The sequence below is a fragment of the Lactuca sativa genome, chromosome 3, assembly GCF_002870075.4.
Source record: "Lactuca sativa cultivar Salinas chromosome 3, Lsat_Salinas_v11, whole genome shotgun sequence".
Classification (NCBI taxonomy): domain Eukaryota; kingdom Viridiplantae; phylum Streptophyta; class Magnoliopsida; order Asterales; family Asteraceae; genus Lactuca; species Lactuca sativa.
The window spans coordinates 22,375,835-22,400,420 of record NC_056625.2 but is presented as its reverse complement, the minus strand read 5'-3'; the positions used below and the strand labels follow the sequence as shown (position 1 = coordinate 22,400,420).

Genomic DNA, 24,586 nt, shown 5'->3' with positions numbered 1-24,586 from the left:
TGTCCCAAGTCGAATACGTGGGCCAACTCTGTCACGTTCTAGTCCCGTTGGAGGCGTTAATTCAGACGTGTCTTTCATAGCTCTCGTAATTCGTAAACCCTCTCTCTCTCTCTCTCTCTCTCTCTCTCTCTCTCTCGACTCGATACTTCACTTGCACCGAACGAATCCATCCTGATTCCTTTTCCCCCCAATTTCTTCCTTCCATTTCTCCCGTTGATACCGTTACCAGGATATGGAATAATCAACACCAAAATCAAAATCAAAGTCAGAATCAGCCTCTAAGATGTTGGAGGATCAAGTAGCGCATTTGTTGCAGAGGTATCTCGGCAACTATGTCCGTGGCCTAAGTAAAGAAGCTCTCAAAATCAGCGTCTGGCAGGGTATAAAATCATCATCATCATTATTGTTCTACTTTTTTGTTGATATACTTTTTTTCGCTATGATCACTTTACTGACGGACTTTTTTAAAATTTCCCTGTGGTCGGTTTTTTTCATGTTTCGCGTGTGTATTGTTTGCTTTAGGGTTTATAGGTTTGTGCAGCCGGCGTCAATGTTACTAGTGTTTGTGTTATGTAAAAGGAATATAGAATGGATGCTTGTTTGGTAATATGAACAATGCTATTAGTTTCTGAATTTGAAATGATGGTTGCGTTGCTGGCGGTGGTGTGTACATACCGATTATGGCATGAAACTGGGGATAGAAATTAGGAATGTTACAGTTCTGTGAGACAGTCCATTAGAATTGCTCAATTGGTTTACTGACTTCAGACGGCTTCTGGCTTGCACTTTAGGGTGGTATGTAGTACTTCCAGTAGGGGTAAGTGGATGACTTTGGGGGCGAGTGATAACTGAACTGATGAGAGCCTGCCTGTTGGTTTAATGGTTTTGGGCGAATAAAACAGTAACATTTGTGTACTGTGAAATACTGAATGTTGTAACCTGCTAAGTGTGTGCCCTATTCATTTTTGGTTTACCATAACTAAGTTGAGTTTCAAGAAGGCCACTGTAGATATGTAAAGCTAGTAATCAACTTTGGCCTAGGATAATAGCCTTGAAATGGATAGAGTGGGCATTTTGTAATTCATTCATCAGTAATTACAGTAATGTGGTCAGATGTGTGAGATGAATGTGCTTTTAGGCTTAGGTGGTTCAGGAGGTGTTGGTGCATTGGAGTTATGTATTAATACTAGTTAATGGTTATGGTGTATATTACCGTTTATATGTCAGTTATTTAACATCCCAAGCCGAACTCAGAGTCTTGCATAATAACCTTCAAATCAAAATTAAAATGATGTAGGCCAGTTATCAGTAGCCCACTACAAATTTCATGCTATATCTTAATGAAGATCCTTGTATGATTGTATCTTGAATCAAATGTTGGTCTAGTTTGAAACCTTTGTTGCCCATCTTTTTGGTATATGCATATAAAGTTTCCAAAATTTGATTCCTTCATGTCAAATTTATTTCATACACTATACTTTGAAATTCAATTGTTTGGTTTGTGACAGGCGATGTAGAATTAACAAATATGCAACTGAAGCCGGAGGCACTAAACGCGCTGAAGTTGCCTGTGAAGGTTAAGGCAGGGTTCCTTGGATCAGTGAAGCTCAAGGTGGGGGCTGATAAATCTTCTCTTAATCACATAGAGGATGTTGGAAGATGTCTGAAAGCATATTAATTAATGGGGACTTCTTATCTGCTTATCGTCTGTAATTATTTAAGTTTCTTTATGGTATTTATATTTCTCAGGTCCCTTGGAGCAGGATTGGTCAAGAACCAGTTTTGGTATACTTGGATCGTATATATTTGCTAGCCGAACCTGAGACCCAAGTTGAAGGGCATAGTGAGGATGCTGTTCAGAAAACTAAGAAGTCCCGAATACATGTAAGACATCAGCATACTGTTGTAAGATGCCTGATTTGATGATCCTATAATAACTTCTTATTATTATTGAAATAGGACATGGAAATGAAGATGCTGGAGAGTAGGCAGATATTGACCACAGAGATGGTATGCGCCTAAATTCAAAATCTCACCTATCCGGTACCATATAGTTTTCTCCTTTATAGAAGAAACACTAGCAATCTGCAGATAATTTGCCTCCTTGTTCTCTACTTTGCTACATTGAACTATTGAAGAAGTATTTATATCTATTTTAATGAGGATAACATGTTAAAATAATGCATGCTGACTTGCCCATTCAATCAAGTAACATGTTCATTTTATTTTCTTTAAGAATAAATCGTGGCTTGGATCCTTCATCGAAACAATAATTGGGAATTTAAAGCTGTCGATATCAAGTATTCATATCAGATATGAGGACACTGAAAGGTAATTAACTTCAAATTCTCTTTGTTGTCTTGTCACTGTGTTTCCAGCTAATTCTTTTTCTATTTTAGCAATCCTGGCCACCCATTTGCAGCTGGTGTGACCTTGGAGAAGCTCTCAGCTTCGACAGTTGATGATAGTGGGAAGGAGGCTTTTGTCACTGGTGGTGCATTAGAGCTCCTCCACAAGGTCTTTTTCTACAAGCTTTACATTGTTGGATGCAATTTCTTAATGTCATTCACATGTCCGCTTTTCTTTTTAATAAGCTTTATTTACTGTTGTGATATTATTTGGAATTAACCTAACTTGTTTGAATTGATGTTTTTTTAAAAAAAAAAATACTTGGGTATCATGTTTTGAGATTCTTTAGTTAGTTACTTTATTTCTATTATGGGTATTTTGGTCTTCTAGTATTTATCTATTCTCCAAGTTGGTGATAGGGTTATTGTTCCTTGTAATAGGACCATGATCTAGTGGGGTTCTAGTGAATTGTCATATTGATTATCGGTTTTGCTGTCATAACTTTTTCCAGTCTGTAGAGCTTGAAAGGCTGGCTGTTTATTTGGATTCTGATATAACTCCATGGCACATTAAGAAACCATGGGAGGATATGAAACCCTCTGAATGGGATCAGGTATATATATTCGCCGGTGTAAATTGATCTTTTAGATTTCAGCCGCAATGTCATTGTACTAAGCTCTACTTCAGGTCTTCAGTTTTGGCACAAAAAATGGAAAACCAGCGACTGCTCTTGCTCAGAAGCACACATACATTCTACAACCTGTAACCGGAAATGCTCAGTACTCAAAACCACGTTCAAATTCATCTATTCGAGATCAACCTTTACAGAAAGCGGTAGTGAACCTGGATGATGTCACAATTTGTTTGCCAAAGGTCAGCAAGTCTTTATTCTATCTGGTGACTTCATTGTGCGAGTGAGTGAGTCTGATGATTATTTTATTTATGTTGCTCTAATAAACATTCCTTTCACAAATTTACAGAGTGGTTATAGAGATGTGCTGAAGTTAGCTGATAACTTTTCTGCGTTCAATCAGCGATTGAAATATGCTCATTTTCGGCCTCTTGTCCCGGTGAAATCAGATCCGAAAGCATGGTGGAAGTATGCCTACAGAGTTGTTTCAGACCAGATTAAGAAAGCAAGGTATTGACTTGACCTCCCCTCTAGCATCTCACAATCTTAATTATTTAGTTACTTTTTTTGTTTCTCTATTTGTTAAGAAAATATCTTGTTTTGAGAAAATGAGTTTTCTAACCATCATTCTTTTAGTTTCATATCAAACTACTATCTTATGCCTGGGAATTTTCCAATATATAATACTATTTGTGGTGGCAGTGGGAGAATGTCTTGGGATCAGGTCTTGAAATATGCAACCTTACGTAAAAGATACATATCTTTGTACGCTTCACTGCTAAAAGCTGACCCTGGTCGAGATGTCATCGATGATGATAAAGACATAGAGGAACTAGACCGTGAACTTGATATTGAGCTCATAGTTCAATGGAGGTATAATTTTCTTTCCGAGGTTTTAGTTATAGATCTTTTAGCATGTCATTATTTCTCTTTTAGTCAAGTTGACCAGCATGTTGAAAGTAGAAAAGGACTCCTATTTCACTACATCAAATCTAATCCATTTACTTCGTCCCTTGTGGTATGTGTAGGATGCTTGCACACAAGTTTTATGAGAAGTCGCAGTCTGATATTGCCATGAAGAAAGAGCAAACAAAGAAATCATGGTTTTCATTTGGATGGTAGTACCTTCACCCTATTTTCTTTACTCTATATCATGTGGCAAGACTTTTGTATATTTAAGTGATTGCACTGTGTGGTTTTAGGGGCAATGGAACTGCTGAAGATGATAATCAACCTTTGCAATTCACGGATGAGGACTGGAAACAATTGAATGACATTATTGGATACAAGGAAGGTGATAATGATGAGCAGTCGGGGAATAAAGATGAGCAGGGGGATGTCCTTCGTACATTGATAGAGGTTCACATGAAACATAATGCTTCAAAACTTACTGAAGCTCATGAGTTTGTTGCTGAGTTGTCATGTGAGAACCTCGATTGTTTGATGAAGTTTTACAAAGATGCAAAAGTTATTGACATGAAATTGGGATCTTACCGATTGTCATCTCCTGATGGTCTCCTTGCTGAGGTTAGGCTCTTAATACATTTGTGTATGTGTGTCTGACTGCTATAGTATATATGATTGTTTGAATACTTGGGTTCTGATTTTTTGATGCAGAGTGCGACATCCTCTGATTCATTAGTTGGGGTCTTCAACTATAAACCATTTGATGCTAAAGTGGACTGGAGTATGGTTGCTAAGGCATCTCCTTGTTATGTTACAGTAAGTTTTATTTTCATTAGGTATGTACTCTTTAAGGAAATAGATTTTGATCTGATAAGATGTCTTTTCTCAGTATCTGAAGAACTCCATCGATCAAATTACAAACTTTTTTGAAAGCAATGCTGTGAGTCAGAAGATAGCATTGGAAACTGCTGCTGCCATGCAGGTTTTGTTTCTTGAATAACGCAATAACGTTCTTTCCACTATCTCTGTGTGCTCTTTTCATTGTACGTTGCTGACAGCCATATTATTTGTTTAGCTTACAATCGATGAGGTTAAGCGCTCTGCACAACAGCAAGTAAACAGGGCCTTGAAGGAGCATGCCAGGTGTGTAACTTACTTCATGTGGTGATATTACCTTTGGCCATTAAGGAGAACATCATATTACTTGATTATAGCTGTTCACTAGATGTGAATTTTGTCTCCATCTTTTAAGTTGTGTGCCTGGGGGTGGACATTTCTCTAAAATAACTTTCATATTTCTTTGGAATTCTATTTGCCTTCCTCGACCCTTTCCGATTTCATTAGTAAAGTTTATGATGATAGGCATGTCCGTTTCTCTTTCTAATCATACCATCTGCTTTTTTGAATGGTTATGTGTTGATGATTGATGTGGATGTATCATAATGTTGTTGTTGTTGTACTTATACATCCATAGACAGTTCATATAACCTAAGAATACTTCATTTACAAAGCAAAGTGTGACACTTGAGTTAACTTGCTACTAGGTTCTTCTTGGACTTGGATATAGCAGCCCCCAAGATCACCATTCCAACTGAATATTGTCCGGACAATCTTCATCCCACAAAACTCTTGCTTGACCTGGGAAACTTGATAATCCGTACTCAGGTTGGTCCATAGTGATCTCTTTGATCAGCCCAAATATCCTTAAATGTAACTTTTTCATAAAATTTCTCAAACATGCACAGGATGATGATGATGATGATGTTTCTCACGAGAAGGATATTTATCTCCAATTCGGTGTAGTATTGAGTGATGTATCTGCTTTTTTTGTTGATGGTGACTATCACTGGAGTCAACGTTCGGTGACAGGAGGATCTGGCGGTTCTTCGCAGTCTAGTATCGTTAGTTTGTTGCCTATTATTGATAAGTGCGGTGTGACTTGTAAGCTTCAACAGGTAAATTCATTTCAAGTTTGAAACATGATTGTTATTATTATATGTTGTCAGTTGATAACACTTCATCTCTGTATCTAGATCCAATCAGAGAATCCATCTTTCCCCACAACAAGATTGGCCGTGCGGCTTCCTTTCCTAGGATTTCACTTTTCTCCGGCGCGTTATCATCGACTGATGCAAGTTGCAAAGATCTTTCAGGGAGAGGATAATGATAACGAAGGTCTTGTCCGCCCTTGGGATCAAGCTGACTTTGAGGGCTGGTTAGATGTTCTTAATTGGAAGGTTGGTTTGATTCTAGAACCACTCCTGCTTTCATCCAATCCAATCTTAAACTTTTGGAATTTTTTTATTTATCGTTATTTTGTTGTAGGGTGTGGGAAATAGGGAAGCTGTCTGGCAGAGGAGATATTTCTGTTTGGTGGGCCCTTTCCTGTACGTGCTTGAAGCGCCTGGCTCTAGGTCATACAAACAATCTTTCAGGTGCTTATATTTTGATGTTGATGGTTGTACTTAGCATACTTCCGGATTGGCTGTTTTGATGTTGATTACTTGTCTTATTTGCAGCCTGCTTGGAAAACAAGTATATGGCGTCCCATCTGAAACTATTGGCGATGTAGAAAATGTGTTGGCTGTCTGTCGTACAGAACGATCCATCAGCAAGGTTGTTTAGCTATTCTCTCACAGAGCATTTTGGTTAACCAAAAGAAACAATATTCTTATGTGTAATCTATTTAGTTGGCTTGATGGTCTGTTTCTCATTTGCATACGTTCATCTGTAGGTTGTGGAAGACGCAAATGCTCTGATATTACGATGCGAATCAGAGGAATCAAAGACAAACTGGAAACACTTATTGCAGGGGGCTATTTATCGGGCATCGGTAACCATTTTTGGCTCTCTTTGATTTATAGCTATTTGTGTGATTGCACTTGCTAAGTTTACCTTGCACTACGATGTCTTTACAAATATACTAGTATTGTTTTCCTTTCATATATTTTAATGTGAATGTCTGGAAGAAATTACAGGATCCTTTACCTGTTTCCATGCAGGGTTCCGCTCCCATCACTGGTCTATTGGAAACTTCGTCAGAGTCGGAAGATTCAGAAATTGAAGAGGTTCAGAAGCTTGATATGAAGGATGTTTCAAATACAGAGAAACTGTTTATAACCGGTGTTCTAGATGAGCTGAAACTGTGCTTCAATTATAGTACACAGGTAAAAGTGCTTTTGAAGTGGCTAGTTGAATTTGCACTGGCACAGGTAAACCTGACATTTCCTTTGACTTGTTTAGACGGACCGGAATCTTATAAAGGTGCTTCTGGCTGAGGAGATTCGTTTGTTTGAACTGCGGGCAATAGGTGGTCGGGTGAGATTTATTTGCATTACATTTTACAAGTCTGTAAATTTTATTTCTCATTTGAGTTCATGCTTCTGAACAGGTTGAGATTTCAATGAGAGCAAGTGATATGTTCATTGGAACTGTCCTGAAAGCATTGGAGGTAGAAGATTTAGTATCATGCAAGGGGTCCCGCAAACCTGTTTACTTGGCACGGTCATTTATACGTCATGCAGATGCTCCTTCTGTGTTTGATACTATCGAAGATCAGAGTTATGGTGGCAGCGATAAAAATCAAACTGAAGGAGATGATAGGTTTTATGAGGTATCTGATAGCCTAAATGATCCAGGAGATAGCCCAGGGCCATCAAAAGGAACAATTTTGAAGACCCCAAGTTTTACCCGTATTGCTGGTTTGTTACCTGATGATGTTAATCAAGATGGGGAAAATAATTTGGAAGTTACCGACACATTAGACAGTTTTGTGAAAGCTCAAATTGTTTTCATTGATTCAAACTCTGCTTTCTATGATAACGTTGATAAACGTGTGAGTTTCTTTCCCCGCTTTCGTTGGTTCTTTTTTTGTAAGCAATTGTTGGAACTCAAGGTCCTTTTTTTTTTTTTTTAAACTTCAGGTGATGGTTACTCTAGCAACCTTATCGTTTTATTGTAGAAGGCCTATACTTGTAGCAATTATGGAATTTGTTAGTGCTATCACTGTTGAGGATGACAATCTGGAATCTTTCAGTGATCATTCTTCAACAGATGATGTGAATGATAGTTCTCGGGAGGTTGAAGTCAATAATCGGTCACCTGCTGTTGATGAGTTGAAAGTCACAGGTCTGCTGGGAAAGGGTAGGTCTAGAGTGGTATTCCTTTTGACACTGGAGATGGCACGTGCTCAAATTTTGTTGATGAAAGAAGATGGAACTAAGCTCGCTACTATGTCTCAAGATAATTTCACAACTGATATAAAGGTTCATTTGACTTCTTTCTTTAAAATACCAGTGAATCTACGTATTAAAATGGTGTCCTTCTAAAATAGTTTAATTTGTGTAATTATCTTTTCTTCCTCAGGTTTTCCCATCTTCTTTTAGCATAAAGGCATCCCTTGGGAACCTGAGAATAAGTGATGATAGTCTTCAGAGCAGTCATATGTATTTCTGGGCATGTGATATGAGAAATCCTGGTGGTAGTTCATTTGTGGAGGTAATGTAATTCGATTTTTATTTTTATTTATCTTTAAAAAATGGCTGTAGTGAGGTATGTGAAGGGTCTGAATATCTGATACCCTGTTCTTTGAGGTATAATTTTTGTAGTATGAAAGTTCCATAGCTCACATGCCATCTTGATGTGTAGTTCCGATCTGTTTTGTTTGGTTGGTTTGGTGCATAAGTGCATTGAATGGGCATAGAAGCAGCAGAGTGTCAGTTTTGTCCCGAATTGACACAACTTAGCTTGTCTTTATTGGAGCTTGCTTTCCTTTCTTGCTTTAATCTTCATCTAGTTATTTATTGACCCACAATAGAATGAATTGCTTGTGTCCATGTTTGTAATGCATGCATGTGGCATACTGTACTCCCTGCAACATGTAAGCACTATGCAGATTGGTGTTTTGAAACAATGAGTATATGATAATATTAGTTAATGTATTTGTTCTGATTGCTTCTTCTTGTTGGTTTCTGCCATTTACACCCATACACATGTCAAATTGATCACATTTTTCTTATTTGTCAAATCTACAGTTGGTTTTCAGTTCGTTTAGTGCTGATGATGAGGACTATGGTGGGTTTGATTATAGCTTTACTGGACAGCTTTCTGAAGTACGAGTGGTGTTCTTGAGTCGATTTATTCAGGAGGCAAGTTTTCTCTTCTTCTTGTTATATCTGATGTATTTTGCTATTGCTTAGGTTGGTGTTTTGTTGGCCTGTAGATTATCAGTTACTTCATGGGCCTTGTTCCTAACAACTCAGTGGCTGTTGTAAAAGTGAAAGATCAAGTAACAGATTCAGAGAAGTGGGTTAAAACAAGTGAAATTGAAGGCTCACCTGCTATAAAGTTGGACCTTTCGTTGAGGAAACCAATAATTCTAATGCCTCGTAGAACAGACAGCCCCGAGTAAGAGTTAAATTCTGTAACTAATTAATCATGTTTTGTGCCTGATCATGTTGTCTATATGTAAAATGGCCTTACTAGTCTTTGAGGGTTGTCACATATATCGTCCTTGTTTTGTTGTTGCAGTTATCTGAAGCTAGATATTGTTCATATAACTGTTCAGAACACTTTCCAGTGGTTTGGGGGTACCAAAAGAGAGATGAATGCTGTTCATTTGGATATAATGTCGGTCAAGGTGAGTCCTAGGATTCGACTTTGGGTTAAGTACTAAAAAAGTTGGCATGGTAAAATCTGTGTTGTTGACTATTTATTTTTCTTAGTTTGGAATCTGGTACTAGAGGAAGTAATCTAATTGCTTAACATAGAATGGAATCTGAATGATCTTTAAGGTTTCCCTAATGAGAGCTTTCTTTTGGTAGTTTGAGGACATCAACTTAAATGTTGGCATGGGAACCGAATTGGGTGAAAGCATAATACACGATGTGAAGGGCGTTTCCATTGTTATTCGGAGGTCACTTCGTGATTTGTTGCATCAAGTTCCAAGTATAGAAGTTGCCATTGAGGTATTACAACTCATCTTCGTATGTAAATATGTAATATGATTTAAGAGAGATGCTGGTGACACTGTTGCTGTCTCATGTCTGCGAAAGCTTCAAAATTCAAATTCACTGTTGTAATATTCTTGAAGGTGTCATTTTTCAACTTATATGATGTGTTTTTTACCACTTATTCAGATAGGTGAACTGAAAGCGGCTCTCTCCAATAAAGAGTATCAAATTATTTCAGAATGTGCACTGTCCAACATCTCAGAGACTCCGAATGCTATTCCCTCTTTGAACAACAACAGTGCTGTGTCGGCTTCTGCTGATGTTGTTGAATCTTTAGTTCTTCAAGATTCAGAAGGTCGTGAACATGGAGCTGAAAATGAACAGACTTGGATTTCTATGAAGCTTTCTGTTGTTGTTGGTCTTGTTGAATTGTCTCTTCATTATGGGATGGCTTCGGATGCAGCTCTCGCGACACTGCAGGTACTCCTTGACACTTAAAATTTTTCTTTGCAATTTCATTTTCGTCAATCTTGTGCAGATTCAGTGTTGCACTGCATTTTAGGGGTTGTTTCTTGCTGACTTAAAGAGCTGTGATTGAACTAGAAATCTGAAAATGAAAGCTTGCATTTAATAGTGAGGTTTAAGCCTCAATTTATATACAAAGGGAATACCAAAACAGGAAATGTTTAAAAGCAACTTAAGACACAATAAAACCCTATTCTATTTCTATCCTTAAATGAGCTAAGCCAAAAAAAAACATGCTTAATGTATCAAGACACCAACCCATGCCTATCTGCGCTTCTCGTTTTGTTCACCCAACTCCTCTCATGTTAAACTTGATGAATATTGTGAAGTTTGTTTATTGGAATGTAAGGGTAAACCGATCATTTAATCTCATTCAGAAGGTTTATTAAGTCTAGAAAAGAAACAAACCTTTACGTATACAGCACTTGATCAGTTGATCCAGAGTGACAAACATCATTACTCATTAAGCCACTTCATCTTTACATGACTTAATGGAGAAAAAAAAAGAAACAAACTCTTAGTTGTTCGCTTATGTGGCTCTTTGTCTCAGGTGAGTGGGCTATGGATGCTTTATAAAGCTAATACACGGGGAGAAGGTCTTCTGTCAGCGAGCCTGAAGGGATTCACTGTGAATGATGACCGTGAGGGGACAGAAGAAGAGCTTAGGCTAGCTGTGGGGCAGCCCAAGAGTCTGAGATACAGTCCAGATTATGAGGTTCACAATGAGGAGAACCAAATGGCGAAGGCAGACGAAGTGAAATATGATGAGATATTAGGAGTTCCCACAATGTTAATCCTTGATGCTAAATTTAGTCAGTATTCAACCTCATTGTCATTATGTATCCAAAGGCCACAATTGCTTGTTGCACTTGACTTCCTAATGGCGGTTGCTGAGTTTTTTGTACCTACTGTACGTGGCATGCTGTCAAATGAAGTGGATGAAACATCATTATATGTAGTTGATGCACTTGTTTTGGATAAACCAGTTTTTAGTCAAAGCGATGAGGTGTTGATACTCTCTCCTCAGAGGCCTTTGGTGGTTGATGGTGAAGATTTTGACCATTATATTTATGATGGTAGAGGTGGAACTTTGTTGTTACAAGACAGAGAAGGACAAATGATCTCTTCTACAAGCATAGAAACTATTATACATGTTGACAGTGGTAAACGATTGCAATTCAAAAATGTCACCATCAAGGTGTGTTTTCGCTTTTGATGCTGGTTTGATTGTTTTTCTTCTTCCAAACTTATGAAAATCAAATTTATTCATGCAGAATGGAGAATATCTAGACTTATGTGTTTCCCTAGGGTCCAACAGCAGTTTCTCAGCTTTGGAAGATGATCAAGTTTTTTTGGAAGAGGAGGAAGTTAGCTCACCAAATACTCAAGAGGAAACTACAAAAGATTTGCCTTCTCCAAACAATACAATGAGCAGACCCACAGAAACTTCCATCGAGTTGCAGGTGAATGTATTTTTCTGATAGCAGTCCATAGCATAGCGTAAGGTTAATTTTTCAATGATTATATCATTACCAAACCTGGGTCTATAAACCTTTTGCTTCCCGAGCAAACACCACTTGAACTTGACATTACATTCGTTCTTCCTTCTAACATCAATTTTTTCGTATCATCTAAAGAAAAAACTCATCTCAGTTAGTGAATTGTAGGCCATCGAAAAATAAGAGAGAACTTAAGACAATACTTCCATCAATGTTAATGTTCTTCCCTCCAAGTTTGTACTTGCTCTGCTATTCTGCCCCATCCTGGCTGAGGAAGAGTTATGGGCGCGTAAAAAAAAAATACGCTGATGGGGGGGCGGGCATACTATGTGTAATGCTTCACTCATTTACGATAAATAATAAATAAAAAGGCCATTCCATTTCGACAAAAGACCCACACCCAAGTTCCATAGCTTTTGGTCCACTATCCCGATCATGATTTTGCTACCCCCAGAGGGAAAGGCCCTTCCCTTTTGGGCTGGTTGTGGGCGAGGAGGGATTCGAACCCCCGACACCGTGGTTCGTAGCCACGTGCTCTAATCCTCTGAGCTACAGGCCCCACTCCGTTTGCTATTATGACGCCGATTTAGAATTATCCTTTTTCTCTTTGTATAATCTGTCATTACAACATATCACTTAATCCATAGACATTGGCTCTAAAAGATGTACAAATATCCCTTTACTTTCGCCCCAGTCCCAAAAATCAACATTTTCTCTCTTATTTCAGTTTAAATTTACATCTTAGCTCATGTGCAATCTTGAGAAGATATCTATTACATTTATTTTGTCCCCCAAAGTCTCTTATTCAACCATGTGTCATGTTGCACATTACATTATCTTGGGAGGAGGGAGTATGATATTATTTTGTGTACACCTTGTAATAATGTGGCTTAATATCTGACAGTCAACTCTTATTTGTGTCTTCAATGATATTATTTTCCAAGATATGTGGATGGTCTTCTCTTATTGCGATTAATTCGCTATTGATGCAAATTTATACTGCATTAGCACAAACAAATACTATCAAGAAATTTAACTGTAATCATTTACATTTTCTGATGTCAGTTCAGATCATTTTTGTAGTAATTACTTTTATCTCCTTAACATTTTTTCTTAAACACTTCAAAGCTTCTAAGCTAAATAGTCTAAAATCATTTTTGTGCCCTCAGCACTGCAATTTATAGAACGACCCTTAATAATAGGACTAACTACTGTAGTACTAAACCACTTATGTTATTCTGTTTAACACTCATGATAACCTTGTTCATGAAGCTACTAACAGCAGGGGTGCTTCTATGACATGCCAATATTTCTCATCTTACTTCTCTGCTCTGTTATTTGCTAGTATGTCTGTTCTTATACATAATTTTTTTGCAGGTTATAAGCCCCGAGCTTACATTCTATAATTCATCAAAATATGTAGGAGAGTCTCCTCTCTTCACAAACAAGTTTTTGCATGCAAGATTGGATGCCTTCTGCAGGTCTCTCTTTCTTGCCTTCATGAATTTTGTTGATTAAATTTCATGGGTGCCTTAAATTTGTATTTGGTCCTTTTCATACTAAAGCTAGTGTTGCATGTTACTGGATGATTTGGGTATTGGAAAATGATAGGCCCTGATTCTTTATTGAATAAGACACATATTCCATTGATAATCAAACTATGAACTGATAAGATAGATTAGGGTTTTCGCATTCATTCGAGAGGAATGGACTCTCCAAGAAGAACAAAGTTCTTAACAATATAATTCTTAGCTGCTCAACAAAAACCTCAAGAAGCAAATAAATAGAAAACAAGACTCAGGGGAGTGGTCCCAAAACATACCTAGGACAATGTCAGTGCTCCCACAAACAAAACAACCAATAACAACCATAACTCCTAAAAAGACCATTCTATCCCTAAAGCCAAAAAGATAGCAGAATAATAATTATAAAGCAGATCAACTAAAAGCCCTCTAGGATTACTTGGGGCTTATCAGAAAAATGCTTATAAATTTGTTCCTTTCTCTGGCATATAGGTACTGAAACTCAAACATGATTTTGCAATAGTCTATTTATCATTTTTCTTCTTATTTTCTATCCCTAAATGAATGTCTGTCTTCTAAATACGGCTAAACATAAATCTTCTCTTTTTGATTAACAAATCTTCACTTTTTGTTTAATAAAATGAATAAGCACTATTTTCTCACTCCATTTTGTGTGTGTTAGTTTGTATGTGGTGGATGGGTCCAAAACCTGGCTCCCCGGAAACCTATATCCAATATATTCTAAACTGAAGGAAAGAGGCCAGTACTTTCTGAGAGAAATCTGAAAGGAGTAGGTTAATTCTTATGGTTGGGTGAGAGGAATTGCTGCATATTTTGAGAGAGTTTATGAATAACTTTTTGTTCTGTTTCATGTTTATAAGCTGGAGGTTGAGGGTTTTGTTCTAGGTTTATGATTTACTTCTTAAACGATCAACTTATTAAAAAAATCTTTCATGTTTATCTGCTGTCTATAGGCTCGTGCTGAAGGGCAATACAATAGAAATGAGTGCAAATGCTCTTGGTTTAACTATGGAGAGCAACGGGATCAGAATTTTAGAGCCTTTTGATACTTCTGTCAAGTTCTCAAATGCCTCTGGGAAGACAAATATCCATGTTGCAGTTTCAGATATATTCATGAATTTTTCTTTCAGCACATTACGGCTATTTTTAGCAGTTGAGGAGGATATATTAAAGTTCCTGAGGATGACATCCAGGAAAATGACGGTTTCCTGCTCCGAGTTTGACAAGCTTGGCACATTTCAAAGTAAAGATCTTGTCTACTTATTTGTTGATTCTGAGAAGAATACTTGTTTATCAGTCAATTAAATTAAAAATTCTGAGTGTTCCAGGTGCCCACAACAACCAAACATATGCATTTTGGAGACCGCATGCACCACCTGGCTTTGCTATTCTTGGTGACTACATGACAGCAACGTTCGTGAATCTTTTAAGATTTAGGGTTTTCCATATTACAGTTGTGTATGTGTACTGTTCTTTCTTATTATCATCATTTGCCTCTTTGTTACAGTGACAAGCCACCATCAAAGGGAGTTCTTGCTGTGAATACTCGCTATGTAAAGATCAAGAAGCCCGAGGCCTTCAAACTAGTTTGGCCCCCTTCTGATTCTGAAGGTGCTGGCGACCTTGAGCTTGTCCCTGAAGATGGGGAAGAAAGCTGTTCCATTTGGTTTCCGGTTGCACCAAAAGGATATGTTGCCTTGGGATGTGTGGTTTCTCCTGGAAAGACACAGCCTTCACTCTCCTCTGCCTTCTGCATACATGCTTCTTTGGTATCTCCATGTGCGCTGAGGGACTGTATTGCAATTAACTCTGGTGACATGTATGTGAAATTCCCAATTCAGTAAATGCATACATATCGAGTATATTCTATTGACTTATTCTTTACTTTGCAGAAGTTCTCCTGGATTGGGATTTTGGCGTGTGGATAATTCTCTTGGTACCTTCCTTCCAGCAGATCCAGGGACTTTGAACATGTCTGGTAGAGCCTATGAGTTGCACCATATACTTTTTGGGTTTCGTGGAGTATCTTCAAAATCATCAAAGGGTTCAGACTCCCCAGCACTTCCTTCTAATCGTGATAATATTCAATCAGAGAGGTCATCAACTGCAACTTCTGGCAGGCGGTTTCAGGCGGTTGCTAGTTTTCGTTTGGTATGGTGGAATCAAGGTTCAAAATCTAGAAAGAAGTTATCCATATGGCGCCCTATTATTCCTCAAGGGATGGTGTATTTTGGTGATATTGCTGTTACAGGCTATGAGCCTCCAAACACATGCATAGTTCTTCCTGAAGATGATGAGACTTTTAAAGCTCCTATTGGTTTTCAAATTGTCGGTCAAATAAAGAAACATAAAGGAGCTGAAAGTATATCTTTGTGGCTGCCTCAGGCTCCCCCTGGCTATGTTTCCTTGGGGTGTGTAGCCTTTAAGGGCTCACCAAAGCAATCTGATTTTGGCTGTTTGAGATGCATGCGCAGTGATATGGTCACTGGGGATGAGTTTTTGGAGGACAGTATATGGGATACCTCTGATATACGGTTCTCCAAAGAATCGTTTAGCATATGGGGAGTTGGTAATGAGCTTGGAACCTTCATGGTCCGCAGTGGCTTTAAAAAACCTCCCAGGAGGTTTGCTGTAAAGCTTGTGGATTCCGATACACCCACTGGTTCAGATGACACAGTCGTTGATGCAGAAATTAGAACCTTCTCTCTTGCACTTTTTGACGATTATGGTGGCATGGTAAGCGTTATACTTTTCATTGCTGAACTTCCTTTCCTTCTTGATAAACTTTAAACCTTAAACTGCTTGTCATATTATATTATATATTAAGGTACAATTTTATGCATTTATAAATGGTTTAGTGTTATCCACCACATTGATAACTCGGATCTTAACTGTTTCATATGTTTGGAATTGCAGATGACACCATTGTCTAACATATCATTGAGCAGTATAGGATTTAGTCTCCATAGCAGACCTGATTACCTCAACGCCACTGTTTGCTTCTCATTGGCCGCCAGATCATATAATGATAAACTTGAAGCTTGGGAGCCTCTTGTTGAACCTGTTGATGGTGTCTTAAGGTAGATTATCTATTTCTCTAGAATTTTGCAAATAGATTTTAGTGATAAATTTCTGAAGGGATCCCTTTTCTCTTTCTCTCTCCTTGTTTAATGTCTTCTTGTTTGGTTTCAATATACAGGTATCAAAATGATGTCAATGCTCCAAGTGCTGCATCTCAATTACGGCTCACCACTACAAGGGATCTCAACATAAATATAACAGTGTCTAATGCTAATATGCTTATTCAAGCTTATGCAAGCTGGAATAATCTTAGCCAAGTTCATGAACCCTCTAGTGTTAGGGTAATTTTCTGGTTTCCTTGGTGCATAACAATTTTTTTTAGTATTCCTGGATTAGTGAGTGATTCTTTCTCTCATGTGGTCCGTATAACAGGAAGCAATCTCTCCATCATATGAGGGGCCTATCATCGATGTTCATCACAAGAAAAATTATTTCGTGATCCCGCAAAATAAACTTGGACAGGATATTTTTGTTAGAGCTACTGAAATCAGGGGACTTCCACATGTAATCAAGATGCCATCTGGAGAAAAGAAGTCTTTGAAAGTACCAGTTTCCAAGAACATGTTGGATTCCCACTTGAAAGGAAATCTTTACAAGAAACTACGATCAATGGTGACAATCATCATCTCACAGGCACAGGTGTGCTCCCTTGTCAATCTTTGATTTCTTTATTAATGGACAATGGTTGATTTACATTAGCTGTTGGGCTTCATTAGCAAATCATTCTCCCTCTTTTTGTACAAAAAAAAACTAGTTAACTGGGCTGTTACTAAACTTGTTGTTGGGTTATTTTTTTTTTCAAACAAGTTTAATGTTGCACATATTGTTATGTTTTCATGATCTTACATTCTCTTTCATATCAGTTTCCTAAAGTAGAAGGACTGGGTTCTCATCAATATGGCATTGCCGTCTGTCTTACTCCTGGCCAAAACTCCTCCAATGGCATCCTTCTTGGTCGGCAAAGTGCACGTACATGTGGTGCCAGCTCCAGTAGTGAAAAATCTTCTGATCTTGAATTGGTTACATGGAATGAGATTTTCTTCTTCAAAGCAGATTCACTGGTTAGTAATTTACATTTTTTCTTTATGTTCGCCCTTAACTGAAAGCAAATCTGGTTTATGATGGAAGGCATGTTTACAATATCCATCTTCCCTAGATGATGGTTTCTGATTTTAGTTTACATAACCAACACATCATTGACCAACTTTTGTAGTTTTTGGTTTTAATCTACTACTACTACTACTATGATGTCCATCTTCCCTGTAGGCTGTGTATCACTCCTTTAAATTTGTATTCTGTAAATTTTGTGTTGCTTTTGGATAAACTTTTGATTGTTGCAGAGGTGCACTACTCCTGCCATGTATTGTTCTGTTCAGGGTTCAGTTTCATTTCTTATTCCAATATAGACAACCTGTCAAGATTTTACACATGAAATCAATCTTTTAAATCACTATCTACCTATTTTGTGCAGGATGGCTATATGCTGGAGTTAGTAGCAACAGACATGGGGAAAGGTAGATCATTTAACCGCAACCATGCTTATTTTTCGTTCAAAGTCTTGTAATATTTTTGAGTGTTGATAGATGATGCTAACAGAATTGTGCATCATACACATACTGTATCCTTTTGGTGGCATATATACTTATCTGTTTCCAGTGTTCTTTGAGTAGCATATGCATACAGGCCTGGCTCACTTCACTGTGCACTGAGATAATTGTGCAGAGTTGTATACTTGTCATATCTATATGGTGTCCTCCATGTTTTAGCCAATTTAGACTACTCATCTATTTCTAAGCTTACATTTATTGTTCTTATAGGTGTTCCTGTTGGATACTATTCTTCTTCTTTGAAGGAGCTACTAGAAGCCCAAGATGATTCAGCAGGGAATGGATCTGAGTGGCTCGAGTTGTCACCAGCTGATTCCACTGTGAGATTCTTTGTAGTAATCTTTCAAGTATCTCTGTCCATATTTTTGTTAATAGCTCCAATCAACTCTGTTTGTTGGTTGTTAATATTGCAGAAGACAACTCAAGCAGACACATCCTCAGTCTCATGTGGAAGAATAAAGTGTTGCGTCCTTCTTTCACCAAGATCAGTAGTAGCCAACACAGATAAAGGCTTCATTAGGGACCGAAATTCTGGGTCTCTACAAGTCGGGCCTACCAAGGAAGGCCCCTGGACCACAGTGAGACTAAACTATGTTGCACACGCTGCCTGCTGGCCATTAGGAAATGCTGTAGTTGCAAGTGAAGTCCTTGTAGAGGATGGAAATAGATATGTGAATATCAGATCTTTGGTTTCAGTTACCAACAACACAGATTTAGTACTCGAATTGTGCCTCCAGCTTGATGCTTCTTCTAAAGAGAATTTGGATACCTTAGAAGATTCCAGAACGGATTCCCCAAAAGATGCCATAGAGACAGATGTACAGAAACAGATTGTCATTGGAGAACTGAAACCTGGAGAAAGTCTTCCACTTCCACTTTTTGGACTTGTCCATTCTGGATTATATGTTCTCCAATTAAGACCTACTCTAGATGATGATGATGATCACAAGGAATATTCATGGAGCTCTGTAATGGATAAGCATGCAGTGTCAGAAGATGATAGTAGGCCCAAAGAAACTTCTGGAATACATGTCTCAAATCTGAATGAGTCTGAGGAACTTCTATACTGCTCTGAGATAAGTGGAACATCTTCAAATCCGTCACATGGAATGTGGCTTTGTTTGGCCATTCAAGCATCCGAGATCTCTAAGGACATCCGTTCTGATCCTATTCAGGATTGGAATATTGTGGTGAAGTCCCCTCTATCTATCACCAATAATCTTCCTCTAACAGCTGAATTTTCTGTTCTTGAAATGCAAAGAAGTGGCCATTTTAAAGCATGCTCCAGAGGTGTATTTACTCCAGGTGAAACAGTGAAGGTCCTAAATGCCGACATTAGAAACCCCTTGTACTTTTCTCTGTTTCCACAACGGGGGTGGCTCCCAATACACGTGAGATATTGCATTCACATTTCCTTTAGTTTTTCCCATTCAATCCTTAAAACATTTTTTTTTCTCCAATTGACATGATTTGTCTTTTGTAGGAGGCTGTGCTCATATCTCATCATTCTCTTGATCCAGCAAAAACATTAGGTTTAAGAAGTTCAGTTTCTGGGAGGTTCGTTCATATATATATATATATATTTTTGTGTATCTTACTTGTTTTGCTTTTTTGCTTATTTTGATATGCATTTGTTGTTGGTATATGCAGGGTTGTTCATATAGTTCTTGAACAGAACTATGAAATGGAAAGGCCTTTGGCACCCAGGACTCTAAGAGTTTATTCTCCATATTGGTTGACGATTGCTAGATGTCCGCCACTTACATTCAGGCTTGTAGATATGTCTGCAAAAAAAGCAAAACGAAACCCTTTCAAGTCAAAAAAGACAAATGAGGTAATCTTAGAGGAGATCACTGAGGAGGAATTTCACGAAGGCTATACCATTGCTTCAGCTCTCAACTTCAAACTGTTGGGCCTGTCTGCTTCCATTAGCGACAATGGGAATGATCATTTTGGGGATGTTACAGATCTTTCTCCACTTGCTGACATGGTAATAGTTTTTATCTACTTACCAATGATTTTGTTTTTTTTTCCTGTGAACTATATGAATTCATTTTTCTCCTATGTCTTTCTTAGGATGGTTCGTTGGGTGTCTCTGCTTATGATGCCGACAAGAACTGCATGCGCCTCTTCGTATCATCAAAAGCAACCCCCTATCAGTCTGTTCCAACAAAGGTTGGTTACCAACAGCTTTTTTAAAAAATTTAGTTGGTTTATATTTTGTCCAGAACTTAAAACCTTTTTCATTGTCCACTTTAGGTAATCAGTGTGCGTCCGTTTATGACATTCACCAATAGACTTGGTGAAGATATATATTTGAAGCTAAGCAGCGAGGATGAACCGAAATTGTTGCGAGCATCTGATGTACGAGTCTCCTTTGTTTACCGTGAGACTGACCAACCTAGCAAGCTACAGGTGAGTAGGGGTCCTTTGTGTGTGTGTTTCTTTCATTATGCAGGTTTTATCTATTTATTATAGTGATACATTCCTTACATATTGTTTATCTGGTAGATCCGTGCTGAAGGCACAGAATGGTCATTTCCTGTTCAAATTGAGAAGGAAGACACCATATTTCTTGTTTTGAAGAAGGAAGATGGCAGTCAGGAAATTTTAAGGACTGAAATTCGAGGTTATGAAGAGGGATCACGTTTCATTGTTGTACTCCGTCGTGGACCAAGAGATGGCCCTATTAGGTACACACACATCGTATAACTTTGTATATTTATCAACAGGAAGAATAATTCAAGCTCACTTGTACTTATTTCCATGCTTCTGTCCGTCTTACTTGTGGAAAAATTATGTTCGACAGGATTGAAAACAGAACAGCTAGTAAAGTTGTTAGAATTCGCCAGTCTGGTTTGAATACTGATGATTGGATCCGGTTAGAGCCTCGTGCAAGCACCAAATTCTCATGGGTGGATCCGTATGGTGAAAAGTTTATAGATACTGAGGTGCACAACAATAATGAGGTTACAGTATGTAAGCTTGATATGGATAAATTGGGAGTTAGTTCAGAATGTTGTGAAGGAACGGGATTACTCTTTCATGTTGTAGAAATGGGTAACATCAAGGTTGCTAGGTTTGTGGATGACGTGGCAACAGGTTCACATACAGATGGGCTTAGTAGATCTATGGCAAGTTTTGAAAATTGGAAGAGTGCCAACATGCCAACCACAGAAAAGGAAACTGCAGCTCCTTTGGAGCTCATTGTTGAACTGGGAGTCGTTGGTGTTTCTCTTGTGGACCATAGACCAAAAGAGCTTGCGTACTTTTACCTGGAGAGGGTTTTTGTATCTTATTCAACTGGCTATGATAGTGGGACCACAAGCAGGTTCAAGCTGATACTTGGCCATCTGCAGCTTGACAACCAACTTCCTTTGACATATATGCCTGTGCTTTTGGCACCTGAAGAAGCCTCTGATATGAATCACCCTGTTTTCAAAATGACAATTACAACATGCAATGAGACCCCTGATGGTATCCAGGTCTACCCATACGTCTACATACGGGTAATCAGCGGCTCCCTTGTTGTCTTTAAACTTCCCTATATATATACTTCATGTTTTGGTGTTAATATTGTAGGTAACTGACAAAATTTGGAGGATAAACATTCATGAGCCAATAATCTGGGCTTCGGTAGAGTTCTTCAGACATGTTCAACTTGATCGTCTCCCCCAAACATCTAGTGTGGCACAAGTTGATCCAGAGATACGTGTCAAGTAATAAATCTTCTATAATTGTTAACAATACATGTTGTGCAAACAAAATGGTAAAACCATATTTTTATTTTCTTTTTTACAGTCTGATAGACGTTTCAGAAGTCCGGCTAAAATTATCCTTGGAGACTGCACCAGCTCAAAGACCTCATGGTGTTCTAGGTGTATGGAGTCCTATACTATCAGCGATTGGGAATGCATTCAAACTTCAGGTTAACTCTATGGATTCAGCCACTCTGTTTTCTGGTGGCATTGTCTATAGCTGAATACCACTGGAACTCATAAAAATGTATTTTATTTTTATGTGCAGCTCCACCTTAGGAAAGTAATGCACAAAGACAGATATATGAGAAAGAGTTCAGTTATTCCTGCCATTGGTAACCGCATCTGGAGAGATCTTATCCATAATCCTTTACACTTAATTTTCTCTGTGGATGTGTTGGGTATGACAAGCTCCACATTGGCTTCTCTAAGTAAAGGATTCGCTGAGCTCTCCACAGATGGACAGTTTCTACAACTGCGCTCAAAGCAGGTTTGACTTTTTTTTTTTCCCTAGTCAAACACATTACAATAGAAACCATACCTAAATGATAAATTATGTTGGCAGGTATGGTCAAGAAGAATAACAGGGGTAGGGGACGGATTTTTACAAGGGACAGAAGCTCTTGCACAAGGTTTTGCTTTTGGGGTGTCTGGCGTAGTGAGGAAACCTGTTGAAAGCGCGAGACAGAATGGTATTCTTGGACTTGCTCATGGGCTTGGGAGAGCCTTTCTTGGATTCGTGGTACAACCGGTGAGTGGAGCACTGGATTTCTTCTCATTAACTGTGGATGGAATTGGTGCAAGTTGTTCCAGGTGTTTGGAAGTTATAAACAACAAAACCATCATACAAAGGATTCGAAATCCACGCGCCATTCGCGCAGACAATGTCCTCAGAGAATATTGCGAGAGAGAAGCTGTTGGCCAGATGATACTTTACCTAGCAGAAGCCAGCCGTCGGTTCGGATGCACCGACATATTCAAGGAGCCATCAAAGTTTGCATGGTCTGATCTTTATGAAGACCATTTCCTTGTTCCATACCACAGGATTGTTTTGGTAACCAGCAAACGAGTCATGTTGCTTCAGGTACGCCTTCCCCTTTTCTTATATGATATCCCCAATTCTTATATAACATATACATTAATTCTACAGTGTCTGTCTCCTGATAAAATGGACAAAAAACCATGTAAAATCATGTGGGATGTCCCATGGGAAGATCTAATGGCACTGGAGTTGGCAAAAGCTGGTAATCCAAAACCTTCTCATCTAATCCTCCATCTCATAAACTTCAAGAGATCCGAAAGCTTTGTGAGAGTCATCAAGTGTAGCACCGAAGATGAATCGGATGAAAGCGACCCCCAAGCTGTTAAAATATGCTTGGCAGTTCGTAAAATGTGGAAAACTCATCAATCCAGCTTAAAAAGCCTAGTTTTAAAGGTCCCTTCCAGCCAGAAACATGTATCCTTTGCTTGGAACGAGACGGATTACAGAAACAACACCCGTAACCAAAATAAGTCCATTATAAAATCAAGAGATGTTCTGTCCACAACCACTGACAAGACCAGTTTCGTTAAACACATTATCAACTTTTCCAAAGTCTGGACCAGCGATCAAGATTCCAAAGCCCGACATCCTTTTTCCAAAAAGAATGTTAGCACCACCCCCCATCTCAACCTTATCTTTACTACTTTTGTTTCCCAATTAAAAAATCTAACATCTTTTTTTTAACTCAGGTTGTAGAGGACAGCACGATATGTAGCTTCTGGCGTCCAATCTGCCCACCCGGGTATATTTCAGTTGGGGATATAGCTCGCATTGGGACCCATCCTCCAAATGTTGCTGCAGTGTATCAGAACACAGATAGACTATTCGCACTTCCATTGGGCTATGATTTGGTACTAAAAATTCAATTTATCATCCATCCACCCGCCCTTTTGGCTTTGTTTTTTTTTTTTATTGAATAATTATAATATAAAGAAGTGGTTGTTTGGATTTAGGTTTGGAGAAACTGTGCTGAGGATTATGCAAGTCCAGTATCAATATGGAGACCTCGTGCCCCAGAAGGTTATGTTTCGTGTGGTTGTGTTGTTATGTCGAGTTTTACAGAGCCAGAAGCTGATGCTTTGTACTGTGTGGCGGAATCGATTGCTGAGGAGACGACATTTGAAGAACAACAGGTTTGGTCTGCACCAGAGTCGTATCCATGGACATGTTGTGTTTATCAAGTCCGTAGTCCAGCTCTTCATTTTGTAGCCTTACGTCAACCAAAAGAGGAAGCCGAATGGAAGGCTATGAGAGTTATTGATGAATCGGTATCCGTGTCAGAAGCTTCATCGTCTTCTCGTTAATGTAAAAGTAAAACAATAACTATTGATTTCATTCTGTACAGAATGTACAAAAACTTTGAGTTTCTGTTTGCCTTTTGAATTTTGGTTTGTTGGTACATAAAGAAATAAGATAAGATGATCGATCAACAGATATATGCACATAAACAAACCTCGTGAGCGAGTAAAATGGATACATGCATTTTCAGTTAAAACTATCAAATGTATGAATATGTATTTAGCCTTTAAGTAGGTATTATTTCCATAAATAGGATTTCACCAGGTGACCTCATGAGGAACCTACACCATATTTTGCAATAATTTGGTTTTGCCAAAGATGGTCGACACATTGCTTGTTGCTATACATACACTCTACAAAAAAAAATCATTTTACTTTGGGAAGATTCAAATCC

General features: G+C 38.4%; 1 protein-coding gene and 1 non-coding gene across 2 annotated transcripts; one reads left to right on the top strand and one right to left on the bottom strand.

Moving 5' to 3' along the window:
* On the top strand, window positions 1-24,323 carry LOC111907368 (uncharacterized). Its single transcript, XM_023903141.3, has 58 exons — window positions 1-380; window positions 1,509-1,612; window positions 1,750-1,884; window positions 1,960-2,010; window positions 2,237-2,331; window positions 2,400-2,517; window positions 2,861-2,962; window positions 3,037-3,222; window positions 3,330-3,490; window positions 3,683-3,853; window positions 4,009-4,098; window positions 4,183-4,507; window positions 4,598-4,702; window positions 4,776-4,868; window positions 4,962-5,029; window positions 5,431-5,551; window positions 5,632-5,841; window positions 5,920-6,123; window positions 6,212-6,321; window positions 6,406-6,502; window positions 6,621-6,719; window positions 6,889-7,053; window positions 7,130-7,204; window positions 7,278-7,721; window positions 7,810-8,151; window positions 8,252-8,383; window positions 8,920-9,033; window positions 9,108-9,292; window positions 9,416-9,524; window positions 9,709-9,852; window positions 10,024-10,317; window positions 10,913-11,560; window positions 11,637-11,825; window positions 13,239-13,342; window positions 14,359-14,648; window positions 14,734-14,818; window positions 14,913-15,224; window positions 15,298-16,141; window positions 16,322-16,485; window positions 16,605-16,767; window positions 16,859-17,125; window positions 17,350-17,547; window positions 17,958-18,000; window positions 18,304-18,413; window positions 18,507-19,484; window positions 19,577-19,650; window positions 19,744-20,083; window positions 20,170-20,268; window positions 20,353-20,508; window positions 20,605-20,786; window positions 20,903-21,602; window positions 21,676-21,812; window positions 21,895-22,021; window positions 22,120-22,341; window positions 22,417-22,935; window positions 23,002-23,499; window positions 23,583-23,744; window positions 23,847-24,323. The coding sequence occupies exons 1-58, from the start codon at window positions 284-286 to the stop codon at window positions 24,195-24,197; spliced, it is 12,708 nt and encodes a 4,235-aa protein (XP_023758909.1). The 5' UTR covers window positions 1-283; the 3' UTR covers window positions 24,198-24,323.
* TRNAR-ACG (transfer RNA arginine (anticodon ACG)) lies at window positions 12,347-12,420 on the bottom strand. Its single transcript has one exon. It is a non-coding gene; the product is annotated as a tRNA-Arg (tRNA).
* Window positions 24,324-24,586: the final 263 nt, after the last annotated feature.

Excerpts from the sequence above, each read along its gene's own strand:
- LOC111907368 (XM_023903141.3), top strand. The coding sequence starts at position 284 with ATGTTGGAGGATCAAGTAGCGCATTTGTTGCAGAGGTATCTCGGCAAC. Across the intron at positions 3,223-3,329 it reads TCACAATTTGTTTGCCAAAG|AGTGGTTATAGAGATGTGCT; the intron begins GTCAGCAAGTCT and ends ACAAATTTACAG. Across the intron at positions 8,384-8,919 it reads GTGGTAGTTCATTTGTGGAG|TTGGTTTTCAGTTCGTTTAG; the intron begins GTAATGTAATTC and ends TCAAATCTACAG.